The 18,467-nt window shown below is 36.3% G+C and overlaps 2 protein-coding genes across 2 annotated transcripts; one reads left to right on the top strand and one right to left on the bottom strand.

The window, feature by feature from the left end:
* Window positions 1-1,600: 1,600 nt before the first annotated feature.
* On the top strand, window positions 1,601-12,123 carry rasgef1bb (RasGEF domain family, member 1Bb). Its single transcript, XM_016288778.1, has 14 exons — window positions 1,601-1,883; window positions 5,072-5,261; window positions 5,353-5,475; window positions 6,700-6,837; window positions 7,203-7,424; window positions 8,163-8,237; window positions 8,358-8,450; window positions 8,745-8,847; window positions 8,980-9,059; window positions 9,680-9,775; window positions 9,865-9,960; window positions 10,044-10,167; window positions 11,557-11,629; window positions 11,754-12,123. The coding sequence occupies exons 2-14, from the start codon at window positions 5,079-5,081 to the stop codon at window positions 11,773-11,775; spliced, it is 1,428 nt and encodes a 475-aa protein (XP_016144264.1). The 5' UTR covers window positions 1,601-1,883; window positions 5,072-5,078; the 3' UTR covers window positions 11,776-12,123.
* A 761-nt stretch (window positions 12,124-12,884) lies between these two features.
* Window positions 12,885-16,006, bottom strand: prdm8a (PR/SET domain 8a). The gene is made up of 4 exons (XM_016288835.1): window positions 15,975-16,006; window positions 15,727-15,894; window positions 14,927-15,134; window positions 12,885-13,861 (listed from the first exon to the last, which is right to left on the bottom strand). The coding sequence occupies exons 1-4, from the start codon at window positions 15,975-15,977 to the stop codon at window positions 12,885-12,887; spliced, it is 1,356 nt and encodes a 451-aa protein (XP_016144321.1). The 5' UTR covers window positions 15,978-16,006.
* Between the last annotated feature and the right edge of the window lie 2,461 nt (window positions 16,007-18,467).

Here is an 18,467-nt window from a genome sequence, read left to right as displayed (position 1 = left end):
GTGTGCACATTGAGAGAAGTAAACAGCAGATGTTCATGTTAACAGGTTCTTTAACTTGAGCAAACACTGGTAATACACATATACATTTGTTAATAAAGTTAATAAAACGAAAGCATGCATGTTTTAATGCTAAAGAATAAAAAGAAACAATCCACCTGCATGCCTCTGCTCAACGATGGTGCCTGGATCAGTGAGCTGCTCTCGGGTTGATGACGTCACTTCCAGGGAGGCGTGCCCAGGCCTGTTGTACACGCCCCTGTCCCTTGACTCCACCCCATGTCAAAACCGTGCCAGAAAGCGAGACGCGCAGAAACGTGAAGCGCAAAGGGAAAAACGATATGGCAAGCTCAAACTTGACAGAAACACAAAATAGAAGCAGCGTTGCAAATAAATTAGTAGGTATGGCCATGGAAAATATGTATTGCAAAATCATTGCTTTTGTGCTGTTTCATTTATATTTTGCAATTCTTTATTTTTGTTTGCAAAAAACACATTTATTTTTTCTCAATACTTTTATTTTCGTTTGCAAAACTTTATTATTTTGCATATATATGTGGCATTATATTGACTCCATAGGCTTGGCTTTTAGAGGCCTTCATTGCCCTAGTAACTTACACTCCACAGCTAACCTGCTCTGGGGCAGGTTATGTTCTGGTTTAGAGATCTCAAACCGAAATTTCTTTCATTTATATTTTTCAATTCTTTATTTTTGTTTGCAAAAAGCACATTTATTTTTTCTCAATACTTTCGTTTTCGTTCGCAAAACTTTATTTTCTTTTGCAAAACTTTACTATTTTGCATATATATGTGGCATTATATTGACTCCATACAAGCCACTTCCATGGTACCTACAACCCAGGATTAGTGCAAACTAAACCGAAACTGACCTAGCTAGCCAGCTAAACCGGCGTCGTGGAACAGGCCCAGGCTTATTTGTTCATTAATGACGTCATCAGCGACTAGTCGACTTCGACTCGACATTCATCACATAAATGTCGACTTTAAAAAATCATAAGTCGTTCAACCCCTAATGTAGGCAGATACATTCTCAGACATATTACATCCACTATGTTGCCTAACAATATCCTCAGGTGTTTCAATTTAAGTTACTTTCTTGGTACCTATAACACTTACCGTGTGCTATTTTGGGATTTCTGGTGACTCTTCAGGCCTTATGAGACAGCAAAGCTTGATTTTTGCACACTTCAGAGTCTCAGGTAATGCAGTAGGCCTCCTTGGTATTGTTTGTATATTGTTTCATGAATACTGCGTACACAAGTGGCGCAGAAATGTCTTCACCCTTACATTTGAATATCACTTGCCTTAGTTTATATGCTCTGAATTATAGTGATTCACAGAGCCAGAATGAACGAATACTGATGTATCCTGGAAAATAAAAGCAAGTGAAGGGTGTGTAGGCTACAGACAGCCTCAGCAAACCTGAACCTTTAAAACAACCGACTGCTTTTGATTGTCAGTGGTTTGCGCGCGTCTTGGGAGATGATGGACATCGCGCTGGCCAATAAGATCACTGGGAAATTTCAATTTGTTGCTTCCTGCCTCTGATTGGTCAGTCTTGCCTTTTGGGCGAGACCGCATTTTCCGGTTTTCCTTCTTAATGCTCTCGCGTTACAGGAGTTCGATGATATTAGTTTCTCATACACACGATCAGGATTATTAGTAAAACAATGGAGACCATCGACCATCACACAGTATCCGTGTGCGCCACGTTAACAATGAATTGATCATCAGTATCGCGCGCAAGAGAAAGATAAGACTATCAGCGAGCGTTCATTGTAAGAAAGCAACTTGATCTGGGGGTGTGCACGCGTTCTGGAGTCTTTTTGTAGGATTCCTTGGATATCCATATCGTTGACTTTCTCGTAAGTTTACCTTTTTAATTTTGTGCAAAGTTTACAGGGATTTGTAAATCACTGTGTTTCAAAAAGCTTTTAAAATGACCGTGTCATACTGCCATTCGTGCTTAATAATTGCTATTCTCTATACTTATTGAGTGTGTAATTTTGCACTCAAACAATACACGTATTAAAATGAAGTCTTTCAATTCGCTTCAAAAAGACATTTAGTTTACTGCACATTTACTCATTCATATTTAATTTCACCGTTTCACTTTTCAGATGTAGGGAGTTTTTTTGTTTTGTTTTAATCCGTCTGTTTGAACTTGTTTATGTTGCTCATACATGTGTAAGAGTGATTGCACATCGTCCATCTGTGATGTTCAGTCTGCTCTGATGAGTCAGTGCTAGTTAGTGAAGGGCAGATTCGTGCAATTACACGGACTGTTTACCATCTCTTCCTTTTCATGAAGTATGTGCATTGTGTGTTTTTGTTGTAAACCGTCACACTGAATATGACCTGTTCCAGAAAAGTTTGCAATGCAGTTGTTTACTGTGCTTCCCCAGGGAAGCCACACATTTACAGGAGAGATCCATCCACAAATATAATATAGTGAGTACTTCCTGTTGCTCCAAACATATGATTTTCTTTCCACAAAAAAGTGGAAATTCAGAATGTTAGGTGCTGACGGCCACAGTTTGCATACACTTTCATTTATTCCTTTTCCATTCAATGAAAGACTGTCATTCTGCTTAACATCTCCTTTACTGTTCCACACAAGAAAGAAAAGTCATACAGGTTTGGAACAACACGAGGACGAACAGTGTTGGGGGTAATATATTACAAGTAACGCAAGTTACGTAATCAGATTACTTTTTTCAAGTAACTAGTAAAGTAACGCATTACTTTTTAATTTACAAGAGAATATCTGAGTCACTTTTTCAAATAAGTAACGCAAGTTACTTTTGTTTCCAATTTATTGACTGACAGCTCTCCTGTCCCCATGTTGAGAGAAATCAGAAGATTTTACTGTAGTTCTAAAATAATTATGAATATGCATTAATTCATCTCACTCACTCACAAAAACAACACGGATTCAGTATTCCTCAAAATGAATAAAAATAATGCAACTCAGAATATGACACAAACCTGCAATAATTAAATGTTAAACAACACACTTCTGGTGTGAAAAGGCTTTTATATATTTGCCAAAAATAGAACTTTTTTTATTTTAAAAACAAACGAGCAAGCCCTGTCCAGATTTAAAAAGTAGCGCAAAAGTAACGTAACGCATTACTTTCCATAAAGTAACTAAGTACCGTAATTAGTTACCTTTTTTATGGAGTAACGCAATATTGTAATGCATTACTTTTAAAAGTAACTTTCCCCAACATTGAGGATGAGTAAATGATGACAGGGTTATCATTTGTGTGTGAAATATCCCTTTAATGATTGATGAATAAGCGACAAGGAAAATCACAAGACTCGCACGTAATGTGGTTGGTCAGTGAGTCACTGTTGTCATAGAAACATCGTTGCCAGTCAAATTAGTTGTTTTTGGGTACGTTCAGAATTTGGAACGTTTGCTTTTAACCACAAGCACGTCGGCTTTTATCTCGCAAATGAGCAGCTCATCCCTCGGGACTGTGTTTTCTATGAAAAGGACCAGAACAGTAGGTCTGTCATATAGGATGCACTGAACTCAGTAAATTAGATCAGTGGTTAAAGAAAAGACTCCTGCCATTAAACCTGATTGAGCACAAGACTCTTCCTTAATCCAATAACAGTGTTTAGAGTTAAGAGTACACCCAGTTTACAGGAGCTTTAGAGATTGCAGAGCAGAAGGGAAATTAACTTTTCTTCTGACCTCCATCCACTGTGATTAGTAAATGCCTTTTTGCATTTTGTTAGTTTGTTTTCTCCCAATTTGAATAGCTTTAAAATATCAGAACTGAACTTCTTTTGCATTGCACAAATTATTATAGCGTCAGTCAGCATTCACTAATAAGTAACTGTTCAGTTCCTCCTGGGAAGTTGTAACTAAGTACTACGTCAGGTGCATTCAAGTCACTTCACTTGGAGCAAGATGGCAAGATCCCTTTTCTGCATAATTTTTTTTAACTCTATATCCATAAAATCATGAATAAAGAATGCGCATTGGGTGTGTTTTTGTTTTGTTTTTATTCAGTTGAGACAAAGGTGCTGTAAATTGATTTATTATATTCTAGTATAATTGTACGCTATGGTATTTTGTTCATGCAACCTAATTTTATTGTAAATTAAAAATGTATATATATATATATATATTTGAGCATCTATTGTGTTTTCTCACTGACACTTTAACATTTTTGCATTTTAAATCTGAGGCACTTTTGTAACTTTTAGTCCTGCCCAGGGCTCAAACTGAGTTGTCAAAAGTGTCACTTGCCCTGTTGGTGCTGGTTTGTACTAACTAGCTTATGTTGACAAAGTATGTGTTCCTTTACAACTAACTAAACTTAACCTGTTAACTGTCCAACTGTTTCAGCATAAACCTGATAACATTTCCAACTGAAATCTGTACATCTTGAATGGTTTGACATTTGGTCTCTTTTTAAAGAAAGCACTTTGCATATTATTGAAGTCAAACAAGCTATAACTAGGAAATGGAGAAGAAAAATCACCAAATATGAACTGAGCTTTCCAATGATACACATTTTGTTTAGATTAGAAAGGTTTGCAATGGGTTAATGGGCCCACCGTTTGGCCAGTGACCGTTAATAAACATGGCTTTCTATAATGAGGTTTTACTAATATTGAAGTTGAAATTCATATGCATAAGTTACAGTGGATTGGAAAAGAGAAATAAATGCGTGTTTATAAGTTTATCCCCATCATAATGTCTTTACTTATTTTAAACTGACAGCTAAATGTTTAATAAAAACACTCTTCTGCCACATTAAAATATTAAATTTAATCTATGAATCATTCGGTGGAAATATTGGCAGGCCAAGGACAAAAATTCAAATAAGGTTCTTCAAGCATGTATTTGTTTCTAAGCACAACTTCTTGTCAAATCGCATCAATCAAGGCAGTTTGACTGGTAGATAAGCAAAATACAGACTGCTTGCATGTAGCCATGTTCATCTGGTGGTGGGTGTTCATTTCACACCTTGTTTCAGAGGGATGCTGCTATGCAGCTTTCTTACTGGCTGACTAATATTTTCATCCACAGGTCCAAAATGCCACAGACAACTCCATATTCAAGCAAATTCAACCCTAGTACTTACAGCAGCAGCCATAGTCACCGTCAACCTGTGGAGGAGAACTATGGGGGTCTGCACTACCGTGATAATAAGCTTGTGTCTGGCTCTCTGGAAGCCCTGATACAGCTCTTAGTCCCGACTGTGGACTATTACCCTGACGTAAGTATACAGCCTTCGCTGTGATAATTATTAGTTGCATGGTAAATGTCAACATTTGACTGACGGTTTAGTTTTTCCTGTCATTTTTCAGAGATCATACATTTTCACTTTCCTGCTAAGTTCCCGTCTCTTCCTGCATCCGTTTGAGCTCATGTCTCGTGTTTGTTACCTCTGTGTGGACCATCACAGGGTTGGCGACCCACAGACAGATAAGGTAATCTTATATCACCAAATGAGTCATTTTACATCACAACAATGTTACCTTCTCTGGAAATATAACCCGGATGTATTGCATAACCATGTGGTAATGTCTGTTTTTGGATAATCCAGTGAATTAATCAGACTTTGCCAGTGAAAGGTACTCGATGGATGCAAACCAAAAGATAAGATTATTCATAACAAATGACTGAATAAGTCTGGCATGAGTGCAAAAACACATTCATATTATGTACCAAAAAAGATTCAAAAGAGTCATCCATAATAAAATGATTGTAGCCACGTTTGAATCCTTTTTAAATGGCCGATACACACACACCTGTGTGACAACTCATGAATCAATCTGTTTTAATATGCCAAATTGTCCGCAAACAATATGTGACACAACACATCAAAAATAAATCACTCCCATTAGGGGTTTGAAACTTTGGGTTCATAGAAAATACATTAAAGGGATAGTTCACCCAAAAATATTCTGTCATCACATACTCCGCCTCAGATTGTTGCAAACCTGTATGAGTTTCTGTCTTCTGTTGAACACGTAGGAAAATACTTTGGTAACCAAATTATTGCTGTTCCCATTAATTATTACATTAATAATTTCCGTTATATATATATTTTTCATTCTATGGGTACCAGCAACTGTTTGGTTACCAACATTCTTTAAAGTATCTTCTTATGTGTTCAACAGAAGAAAGAAACTCATACAGGTTTGGAACAACATGAGAGTAAAAAAAAAACATTTTTAGGTGAATTATCCCTACAAGTTCTTTAATTTTCATTTTAATCTAACAGTTTTCCATATTGTTTCAGTATGCATCAATTTATTATTTTAAATACTTTTGTTGAATCATTTAAATACGTTCCCTATGGTATCTTAGGCAAGACCAAATCTACTCTAACTCAAAAATGTAACCTTTGTGAGGATCTTTACCCCAAGGCATGCTAGAAATATTGATGCATTATATATATATATATATATATATATATATATATATATACACACATTGTGGTTTTTTTTCTTTGTGCAATAAATTAATTATTAATTGCCAGTTTAAACAATTCACTTAACTAAAAATCTGTACTTGAAAATGTCAAGTTTTAGTAAACCAATTTTTTTGTAGCTAATCGCTGTTAGTTACTAATAGTTGTACCCAATAGCAACTATCTTATAGCAAACTGTAGATGATTCAGTGCTAAATTGTCTTGCTTTATTCAACAGAAAAGAATAAGGGAAATAGCACCGAAAATCGTGCAGCTGCTCACAGAGTGGACGGAGACCTTTCCGTACGACTTCAGGGATGAGCGCATGATGCGCAGCCTCAAAGAGATGACCCATCGGCTTGCCTTTGGAGATGAGGTCAGCAGAGATGATGCCTTCCTGATGATCTAGCAGAAATATCATGATTGCATCATGTTATTGTTTGTTTTTGAACTGTTGAATCTTGAATAAATAAATACTGACATATGGCTAAATTCAAAACCGCTTTTGTATGGATATATCGATATATTGGACAACAACATGACATGGATTTGAAGCCAAATGCAAATGTGTTGGATTTGCATGTACGCCGTTTGGCTCCAAGCCCTCTGACGTATTTCATTTTTGCTCAAGCTGTGATAAACAACACAACAGCTTACAGTTACCAAATGTTATTTTTGGCTACAGACATGAATGGATATTATAATGCTGACGTAGGAAATGGTTGTGTTGTTTTTGACTAGCTGTCACGGAGGGCCATGCAGAGACTCATTCAGCGCCTCTTACGCAAGCTGACCACCCTCGGACAGTACGAAGAGTCTCTGGCGACATCCAGCGCCGCCTCCACCATGGACAGGCCACTCGCCCTCAAGTCCAAGCAGCAGTTAGTACGCAGAGAAGAGTGCGTTTTGAACCTGTGCGATGACCCTTTCGTCTTCGCCCAACAGCTGACGCACATTGAGATGGTGAGTGATGGCATGGTTCAATCTGATTGGCTGTCAGTATTGATGTTCTGCGATTTTATAATAGTTCACCAAAAACATTTACATTTTGCTAAAAATTACTCACCCTCAGGCCATCCAACATGTAGATGAGTTTGTTTCTTCATGGGAACAGATTTGGAGAAATTACGTTACTTGCCCACCAATGGATCCTCTGCAGTGAATGGGTGCCGTCAGAATGAGAGTCCAAACAGCTGATAACAACATCACAATAATCTACAAGAAATCCACACGACTCCCATCAATTAATGTCTTGTGAAAGTGAAAAGCTGCGTGTTTGTAAGAAACAAATCCATCATTAAGGTGTTGTAACTGCATATTTCTCTCCTGATTCAGAAGCAATATTATGGATCGAGGACTTGTATTTTAGCCAGAAGCAATGATTTAAAGTTAAAAATATCCTAATGATGGATTTGTTTCCTTCAAACACGTAACTTTTCACTGCACAGGATGTTAACTGATGGACTGGAGTGGTGTGGATTATTGTGATGTTTTTATCAGCTGTTTGGACTCATTCTGACGGCACCCATTCACTGCAAAGGATCCATTGGTGGGCAAGTCATGTAATGCTAAATTTCTCCAAATATGTACTGGAGAAGAAATAAGATCATCTACATCGACAACCTGAGAGTAAGTTTTCAGAATAAAATTTTTTTTAAATAAATAACTTAATTTCTTTAAGCCTGCTCTCATGCTTTCTAGGAGCGACTCAGTTATATTGGCCCTGAAGAATTCGTTCAAGCGTTTGCTAAGAAAAGACCCTCGGACAACCATAAGGTAAGCCGGTCACACAGCTGTAGTCAAAGATTACGTAAGACACCGTAAATGGAAACCGAATGGCTACAGATAAAGAAGCAGCTTGACTATTTCAATGACGGTTGAACATTTGTCCCTCAGAGTTTCTTCAGCAAAAGAAAAGTGAGTAACCTGGAGGCTTACGTTGAATGGTTCAACAGACTGAGCTACCTGATAGCCACAGAAATTTGCATGGTGAGCACACCTTTCATCTATTTTGGGAATAAAGCAAAGCAGTGCTAGCAGGCAAAAATCTTATCTGTTGTTGTTGACGTCAAAGGTTGTGTAACCGCTCTGTCACTTGTATAATTCTGAGCCTGTGCAGTTCATTCTGTTACTTTTGAAAGATCCGGAGGTGGTGGTTTGCTACTTTATTTCAAATGTAAAATCTGCTTCCTGAAGCAAAACCTATTGAGAACACTGCTGTATGTAACCGCGTATGATTTGCAATCACTGACACTATGCTTCCCTCTGCTGGTTTGTCTTCAGCCGGTGAAGAAGAAACACCGAGCAAGAGTGCTGGAGTTCTTCATAGACGTGGCACAGGAATGCTTCAACATCGGCAACTTCAACTCATTAATGGCCATTATTAGTGAGTACACATTGAATTATATTGTCGTTAACTATGTATTTTAAAATGCAACGTTGAAAATGCAGTTTCTTAACCATAGTCTTGATTTGCATTGAAGTGATTTCTCATTATTAACAATGTTTTACTGTGTAGCTGGGATGAACATGAACCCTGTATCCAGACTGAAGAAAACCTGGAATAAAGTCAACACGGACAAGTTTGACATCCTGGTGGTAAGGAAGAGAGAAAGATATGCAGTGGGGTCCAACAGTCTAATGGTGTCTGCACACATAACGCGAAGCGAATTTTTGCATCGGGTTACTCACTAGTTTAACCGAACAATGTTTTTTGCGTCACTTGTGGGAAAAAAAATTCCGATACAACCGGACGTGTCAATAAGTTCTTTGCTGATTGGTTTGCGCGACACCGTGTTATGTGAATTTTCCGCTGAAGTTGAACATTTTCTACTTGCGTGGAAGACGCCCAATTTGTCGTCCCGTGCAAATTCACATCTTTTCATTGACTTTGTCTGTAATCTACTCGCGTAATTAATTAGATTTGCGAAACCCCTGTATAATTTAAACTTGGAAATACACATCGTTTTTTTTTTTAAACAAACATTGAGATAAAATGATCTGCCCCATTTTTCGGTCACCATACAAATAAGTAAATTTGTCACAGTGACATTGTGATTTCCAAAAATGTTTATTTGAAATGGAATTACATTAGGAAAAATTGAAGTCTTCTTACTAGTAGTCTCAGACTTTTAGACTGATACTGTATATGGATGTTTTAATCAATGCTTGTTTTTCTATGCACACAGTTAATTTTGCTGTTTGTTTTGGTATTTTAGCACCAAATGGACCCATCTAGCAACTTCTACAGCTACCGCACTGCATTGCGGGGAGCAACCCAGAGGTCTAGTACAGCACACACAAGCCAAGAAATGGTAATTTTGTAATTTTATACAAAACTTTAATTGTAACACTTAAGATTTGCATGTGAATTTATTATGAATTCACCATTCTTGTCTTTCAGATTGTTATCCCGTTCTTCAGCTTGTTCATAAAGGATATCTACTTCCTGAATGAAGGCTGTGTCAACAGATTGCCTAACGGCCACATCAATTTTGAGGTAAATTGACATTTAACACTCTATAATATTATATCACTTGGTTATCTAGTCGCTTTAAAAGCTTTTCTTTACTCGTCTTACAGAAATTTTGGGAGTTGGCCAAGCAAGTGAGCGAGTTTCTGTCCTGGAGGCAGGTGATCTGTCCTTTTGAGAGGGACAGGAAAACCCTGCAGTATCTCATCAGCGCACCAGTGTTCAGTGAAGATGGTGAGCCGTCGCTGCTTTCTACTTGCACTTAGAAAAATAGATAGTGAAATGCCTGTAGGTGTTTTGCAAAAAGAAAGGACCAATCATAATTCAGTATTCAAATAATACAGTGATGTCACCTATTTCTGTAATAAATACTTTAATTTAGTAAATATTTCATCTTTATTTTAAGGTAACATTATTTGTAATTACACTTTAAGTATTGAGTAATATTAATTATCTACATGTACTTACTAGGGCTGTCAAAATATCTGAAAAACTAAATTAGAATTTTGTACTTAAATGTTATCAATTTTAATTCTATTAAAATTTAAAATGCATAATTTCAGTTAGGGTGAAGAAAAGCTTTTGGCTTCTCTTCTGAGGCCACAAGAGGGCGCATCGAGCAAAATATTACTAATGCACATTTATTCAAAGCATAATAACATGACTATCTGTGAAAAAAAGTGCCATAGTGTTTATAAACCAATTATAATGAAGTTGCCTAAGCAACTATAAACAAAACCGCATCATGTATGTATTCATAGTTTAATACAAAGGGCCGAAAGCAAATAACGGAGTACATTTTTCATTTAAAAACACGAGTTGCAGTGGGATGGAGGAAAACCCCCCCGCCATAAAGTCTCGAGGTGTTTTTTCAAAGTTAAACTTGCATTAATTTTACATGGCTTTCTAAACATGCGGCTCTTTTGTGCGAGACACGAGTGCAACGGTGATAGATGTCCCTCTAGAAAATGCGTGAAATATGCGTTCTGTGTGAATGACTTGGTTTCAGTTTTGACGTAAACAAGATCTTCTCTGCATTGATGTTCTCTTTTCCCGCAATATTTGTAATTAACAACGCAGCAGCGCCGCATCTAGTGGCTTCAACTGGATAGGCTAACAAAAACATTCAAATGCAATGACACTTACATCGTCATCGCATATCGTGTGCCACTGATAAAAAAAGCCGCGGTCACGCTACACTTTTAAGTATGCGAATTCGCAGTCCAGGGTTCACCAAACTTGAAATTTTGAACGCAGCGAAATGCGAAAACTTTTCACACGGGATTGCGTTTCGGGTCCGACGCATGCGTATGAATGGAAGTCAATGGAACGAAAAGTGTAGCGTGACCGCGGCTTAAAGGCTGCCTCCTTAACGCACACCTAAAATTGTGGATTTTTATTTTAAATTCGACGAATATTCGAAATTCACATTCTTTTTTTTGACAGCCCTAGTACTTACTACAGGGTTTGGTTTACGGTTAGTTGCTTGTAATTGTGCATAATTTCCTGTTATTACTATAACAAATACATGTAACTGTCACGTTACAATAAATTGCCAGTATTTCTAGTGGTTTTGGGTAAATTAATGGGGTTTGTGGAATAAATGTATTTGTTGTGTTTCAGAGCTCCAGCTCGCTTCATATGAGAGTGAAAGTCCTGAAAACAATCTGGAGAGAGACACGCGCCGTTCACTCAGGTCTGAATGCTTTTTTGAAAACCCTTGTTTAAGACATTAAGTTGTACATTTTAAACAACAATGACTTGCCACTACTGTATATGCTCACTCGATTTCATAGGCTGTTTGTTTCTCATTGCTATAGGTCGTCCCTCAGTAGAATGTGAATGGTGAATTTGGGATCGCGTCCTAACACAAGGACTGATGGCACTGAAGACTTTGAAGGACTTTTGTAATCATTACACTTTTCTGTTGTTTCATTGGTGAAATTGAGGCTGGATTCTCAATGTGACAGTAACACTATGCTAAAGGAAACCTCCTCATGTCATTTACCTCAAGAACCTTAATGAAATGTGTTATAAATATGCTATAGATCTCCTGGGTGAATTAAGAGCATGTCGCTGGTTGACCTGTTCTATTACATTTAGTTTTTTGCTTTTGGTAAGTGGTATTAATAGTTTGTGTACTGAACATATTTGTTACGATATTAAAAGATATTTTTGTGTATTATAGTTTCATGTGGTCAGTGTATGTTTCCCTATAAACGATCTCTGAATTAAGCTGATTTTTGGGTGGTCACTCGTTTTTTCACCTTTTAATTTTTGTCATTTGTACAGTACGGAGTTATTTTATTTTTTTAACTTCTGTTCTGTTAATAGTTCTGTTAATATGCAGAGCTTGACAGCAAATAAACAAGTACTATTGCGCCACCTAGTGTCCAAACTAGTATTGATACTACAACGCGGTGACCAATTTAGATCAACTTTAGATACAATTTTGAACCATTTAAATGAATCCAATAATCTGTTTGGCTTTTTAGGATTGTTTCACAAAAAAATAGAAATATGATAATGTACATTCTAATGCTGTTATACAGTTAAAAAGCTATTGGTTACATCATACAAATATTTTTTTTAAATATATGTGTATATATTTATACTTATGTAATAAAAGGGACAATAACATTTTTAAACAATAAAACAGTGATGACATCAAATAGTTTTCTGACAGCATAAATAATTGATGTTTTCAAATGGCATTTTATTTTTTTTTATATAGTGCATTACAAAGTGGCACCGCAAGTAAAATACAGTGTCATAAACAAACAAAAACAGGATTTAAATTTTTTTTTTCAAACAATGTTTGAGAATTACAAATACATTTGAGAATGACAATATACATTATTTTTTCAGATTTCACACATTTTAAAATGCTTATTTAGATAGTTCTAGGAAACGTTGAACTATTTGAGACACTATCTTTTTTATATATAAGCTTATGTATGAGAGGTCATGTGACGTGACAGGTGATGACGCTCTCTGAATGTTTCCTTGCATATCTGACACTTCAGCCTCTGGTCCCTGTGCCTCGACTGTCTCTCATCTGACAGTGCTCTCTTATGGTGGGACCTCATGTGTTGCACCAGGTCCGATGTCAAATGGAAAGAAATGTCACATTTAGCGCACCAGTTCTGGAAAGGTAGACCAAGAGAAGACAGAGAGGGGGTCAGTAGCGACTGCAGACGATTAGTGTGTGGATGCAGCAGATGGGAGGTCTTGGGCCAAAGGTTTGCATCTTTGGACAGAAGAGCCAAATGTTTTGGAAGATTTGTGTTTAGGAAAGCAGAGCTGTGGAAGTTGAGTGGGAAGATAGATGTCCGGTTAGTGATGAGGTTGTTGGTAAGACTGGTTGACATCAGCGGGGTATGAGGAGGAGGTCGCGTGAACGCGCTTTTCTTGTTCTTGTCACCTTGAATATCGTTTGACATTCTAGTGGTGATCGCAGACTTTGTCACTATTGTACTAGATTTCACATCCTGGTTGTCTGGGTCTGTTGTGCAGTTGTCATGGTATTGTGGTTGGCTGCATGGAGAATTTTGGCCCTCTCTGAGAGACTTTTCACTGGAGGACGCCCAGGAACATCTATTCACTCCATTAACACAAAACCTTTTCACTAATACCTTTTCGTCTCCATGGGTGTCAAAAGATGACGGTTCGCCATCACTCTCGTCCGTGTCTGATTCAAGAGAACGTCTTCTTTTAGGGCTCTTTGCATCTGTGGGACGGTTTTTCCTGCCATTCTCCAGCTCTCGTGCTGAATTGTGGAAGTTTGTGGCAGGTTTGCTACTATGAATTTCTGGGATGGTGATTTTCTTCAAGAAACTTGTAGGTTTCTTTATGCAGAAAAATCTCTTGTGTGCCAACAGAGGGAATTCAAAGAGAAAACTCTGTTTGCATTCAGAGCAAATTAAACCTAAAAGAGAAATCAAGTAAAAAGTCATTTTACAGTACAGTGAAACATTTATGTATTGGCAGTAGGTGGTCTAAAGTCATTGAATCATTCATTTAACAGTTTCGTTCCAAAACACTGATTCGTTCATTTTTGAGTGATTTAAAATCAAGAATGAAACAAACATGAGTGAATCATTGAATCCCCATTCAACAGATTCATGTGCTTTATTTTTTATGTTTTTTTAAAAATGTTTTTTATTTATTCGCATTTTTAAATATGTCATTACAATTTCCTTAAATGGGTCTAACACTTGTTTTACCATTTCAAATAAAAATAACAACAACAGCTTTTAATATAATTGATAAAGGCATACTATTTTAAATACATTTCAAAAACACTGATTCATTTGGTAATGAAACATGTATGGGTGATTCACTGAATCATTCATTCAGCCAATTTGTTCAAACACACTGATGCATTCATGAACAAAACAAGTGACTGTCATAGTGAGTCATTGAATTATTCACTTAACTGATTTATTCATTCTTAAACACTGCATTTAATATAATGTGGTCATAAATATATAATGCATTCAAACCTTTTGTGTTCTTTTGCTCTGTGCTGAGGCCAAGCAGTTTGGCTAGATCTCTCCCATACCAAACTAAAAGCTCTGTGTTTTCAGGAATATGACCATTCAACAGATTCATGTGCTTTATTTTTTATGTTTTTTTAAAAATGTTTTTTATTTATTCGCATTTTTAAATATGTAATTACAATTTCCTAAAATGGGTCTAACACTTGTTTTACCATTTCAAATAAAAATAACAACAACAGCTTTTAATATAATTGATAAAGGCATACTATTTTAAATACATTTCAAAAACACTGATTCATTTGGTAATGAAACATGTATGGGTGATTCACTGAATCATTCATTCAGCCAATTTGTTCAAACACACTGATGCATTCATGAACAAAACAAGTGACTGTCATAGTGAGTCATTGAATTATTCACTTAACTGATTTATTCATTCTTAAACACTGCATTTAATATAATGTGGTCATAAATATATAATGCATTCAAACCTTTTGTGTTCTTTTGCTCTGTGCTGAGGCCAAGCAGTTTGGCTAGATCTCTCCCATACCAAACTAAAAGCTCTGTGTTTTCAGGAATATGCTTTATGGCTCTGAAAACCAGATATCCGTTCTTCATATATGCCTCTAGATTTTGCTCCTCTGCATTCCTGGCTGACTGAATCATCTGCAGATATTTGCTTGACACTGATGGGTCCATCTGAACAATGCAAAAGAACATGTCCTTAACATCTGAAAATTAATACATTTGTACAATTCATAATAGCCAAGATTGGAGGTATACAGCTGTCAAATGGTGAAGTGGCCACAAAGACTATATCTTTGTAAAATTGCTTTTACACAAATTCGGATTTTCTCTAGCAGTGTATTTGTATGCTGTTCGTATCTTACATTGAAAGTAAAATTTCATATTACATTTTTGCAATAGTTGGGTTAACATGACGTACATTTAGATTAGCCCTACTTATAAAATACAGGAAGAATTTATTTGAATAGTATGTTTTATTAATGTCAGGTCGGGGGAAGTTGTCACATGTGCTTGATATGTTTTTCTTTATTTTATATATAACTGCAAATCCCAAAAATACTTGTTTCTACTTGTTCATACTATTTTACCTGTGGGCAATAATGGTGAAAATCTCAATAGATTCTTTATAAGACCTTAAAGTATATGTCCTATATATATATATACACACACACAGAAATTAAGGTTCATTCTAATAAATATTCACTGCGTATAAGCCTGACAACCATTCCCGGTCTATAAGTCATTTACTACTTATTTAACTGACCTGCAGCACATAGGCGGTCTCTCGTCTGTCCGCGCACTTGCAGGCGATGAGAGCGATGCTGTCACAGAGGGAGGTGTGTGTCAGAGCACATGGACCGAGCACAGCTCCTGCAGGCACGGCTCGAGAGGTGCTGATGCTGCTCACAAAACGTGCGCTTTCCTCTGGACCCTGAGACAACAATCTGAAAATCAAATTCAATTTCTGTATTTTTATAAAGAGTTTTAATTATCACCATAAACGCAGCTTACCATTTGAATCTCCAGCAGATAAAAACCTCTCAGCTGAGAGTGTCTTGGAGTGAGTCCTGATATGGATGCTCTGAGCGATGATTCTTAAACAAATACGAGACTCCGCCCCCGATCCTCCTGACCTGTCCTGCTCCTATCTCTAATATGAGCTCCTGTCTCTAATATGAGTCGTTCTGGGTCAGTGTCGCTATTCGTGGATATGTGTGGCTGATTCCTGAGCGCTGATCTTTGGCTCAAACATCGAACCTGACATCGCTGAGATGAGCTCATTACTGTCATATTAACTAACAGCAGTGCGTTCAGGCGTGAAGCATCACTGACTTGTGTTATGACTGCAGGCTATTATGAGCCTTCACACACAGGCTATCTATCTATCTATCTATCTATCTATCTATCTATCTATCTATCTATCAGTCTATCTATCTATCTATCTACTGTATCTGTCTGTCTGTCTATCATCTATCTATCTATATGTCTATCTATCTGTCTGTCTGTCTGTCTACTACAGTGACTTTTCTGCAATGCACTGCCTTTTAAAGCCACAAGTTATGGCATTTATAAATTTAAATTTAAACTGAATATTCTAGTCTGTGAGCTTTCTAAAAATAAAATTAAACTCTACCCTAGATGTCCAAAACAATTTTTTACCCATTTAAATCATTTTGATTTACTACTGCAGTGTTCACTTGCATGCAGACAAATAAATTAAATAAAGTTATCTAACGATAATTGCATATTTACATTATTTAAAAGCATTTTTGTTGTTAATTTTCAAAATGAACATATAGTTTTTACCTATAATTTTGGATGTGCCATTTAAAAAATATATTTGGAGCTTTCTAAAGTATTTAATACTGTTTCACAATTGTGTTTTATTTTATTTTATGATTTTAGTCGTGTGGTCATGCATAGCCAACACATTTTTTATATAATATATAATAAAATACAATTGAAAATTATATTAAAATCAACATATTCTGAAATTGATGACAACTATGTTAATATGATAACAATTATTTTATTCAAGTAGCCTACTTAATTTTTTGTTCTTCAAAAAAGTAAGTTCTACTTTAAAAGTAAACAGAAATTGTAATGTTTTGGGGAAAAGCACATCACTACCCTAGTAAAAATTAAAAAGTAATATATTTAAAATATACATTTATTTCATACTAAGTATAGTTCAAATCTATTAACACTGACATGTCGCTCGAGACTTACTGATATAAAAATTATAATACAACTTTATTTGGAGTAGGCTACTACTTGTGCACAATGCACATTTCTTAATATTAAGCCTAGAATGTGTTGTAATGTCACTATTGATGAGGATTGTATGATATCGGTCTTTAAATGCATGATATTTAAAGTGTACCTGAAGTATACTTGCAATAGTTCCACTTTAGCACAAATTTTCTTCATTTTTTGGACTTAGCACTACTTCCACACAATTAATGTGAATTAAGTACAATATTAGTTGTTCTAATTTAGCAGACTTTAAGCATACCAGTTTAGCATACCAAAAGTACAATTGCAGGGTATTTTTTATTAAGTACATAAATATGTAAATGTATTTGTAGTAGCCTATACTTAGCATGAAATAAATGTATTTCAAATACATTTTAGTATATTTATTTTTCACTAGGGTAATCTAGGATAAAATAAGATCTGGTGGCATGATATCTCTTGATTAATGAAAAAACTAATTCAAGTTCAATGCATAGGCCTATATTACAGGTTCCGTAACAGGGTGGACATTTTGTGTCAATTTGTTTAGGCTTTAAGTGTTTTTTCCTGTTACTTTTTTGAAAACGTTTCAAAAGTTTCAAAGCTGGAAAGTTGTAGGAATGACCAATATGGCCAGCACCCAGGCACGTGCACACATCGACATCAAAGGGGGCTTGAGCACCTGCCCTTTTTCTTCCTCAAGAGAAATTGCCCCTTTTTCTGTTTTTTTTATTTAGATTTTTTAAAATAAATTAATACATGTATATACGTGTGCATGTGTGTGTTACTGTTTGCACACAGCTTTCCCTGTCAAACAAATAAAAAATCCAAATATCAGGTCAGGTCAGGAAATGCCTTTCTCCCTCCTCGTCTCTGCAGCACAGCAGTGTAGCACCATAGCACACATTGATCGGCACATAACAGGAAGAGAGCCGCAGAAGTGAAGCCCTCCCTCCCTTTCCAGTCGTGTTTGTCTTGGTGTGGAGGTGAGTGGTGATGAACAAAAGACTAAGCTACCTGTACCTCGAATTTACAGCTAATTATCCAAAAGACAAATATAGTGAATTTGTCTTGCTAACATCCATGACTCATGAGCGCTACCATGTAACTTAAGTTAGCTAAAGTTTAGCTAAAGCAATAGGAAGTCTAGGTTGGGCCAGTGCGCCTTCTTTCACGGCATGATTCAGTTTATTAAAATGCATTTAGAATGATCACAAAATTCAAGATATGGGGGCAGAAATGTATATATTTATATAATTTCATATAGTT

The sequence above is a fragment of the Sinocyclocheilus grahami genome, unplaced genomic scaffold, assembly GCF_001515645.1.
Source record: "Sinocyclocheilus grahami isolate Dianchi unplaced genomic scaffold, SAMN03320097.WGS_v1.1 scaffold234.1, whole genome shotgun sequence".
Classification (NCBI taxonomy): domain Eukaryota; kingdom Metazoa; phylum Chordata; class Actinopteri; order Cypriniformes; family Cyprinidae; genus Sinocyclocheilus; species Sinocyclocheilus grahami.
Note: the sequence above shows the minus strand (reverse complement) of the source record. Positions and strands in the feature narration are given on the sequence as shown.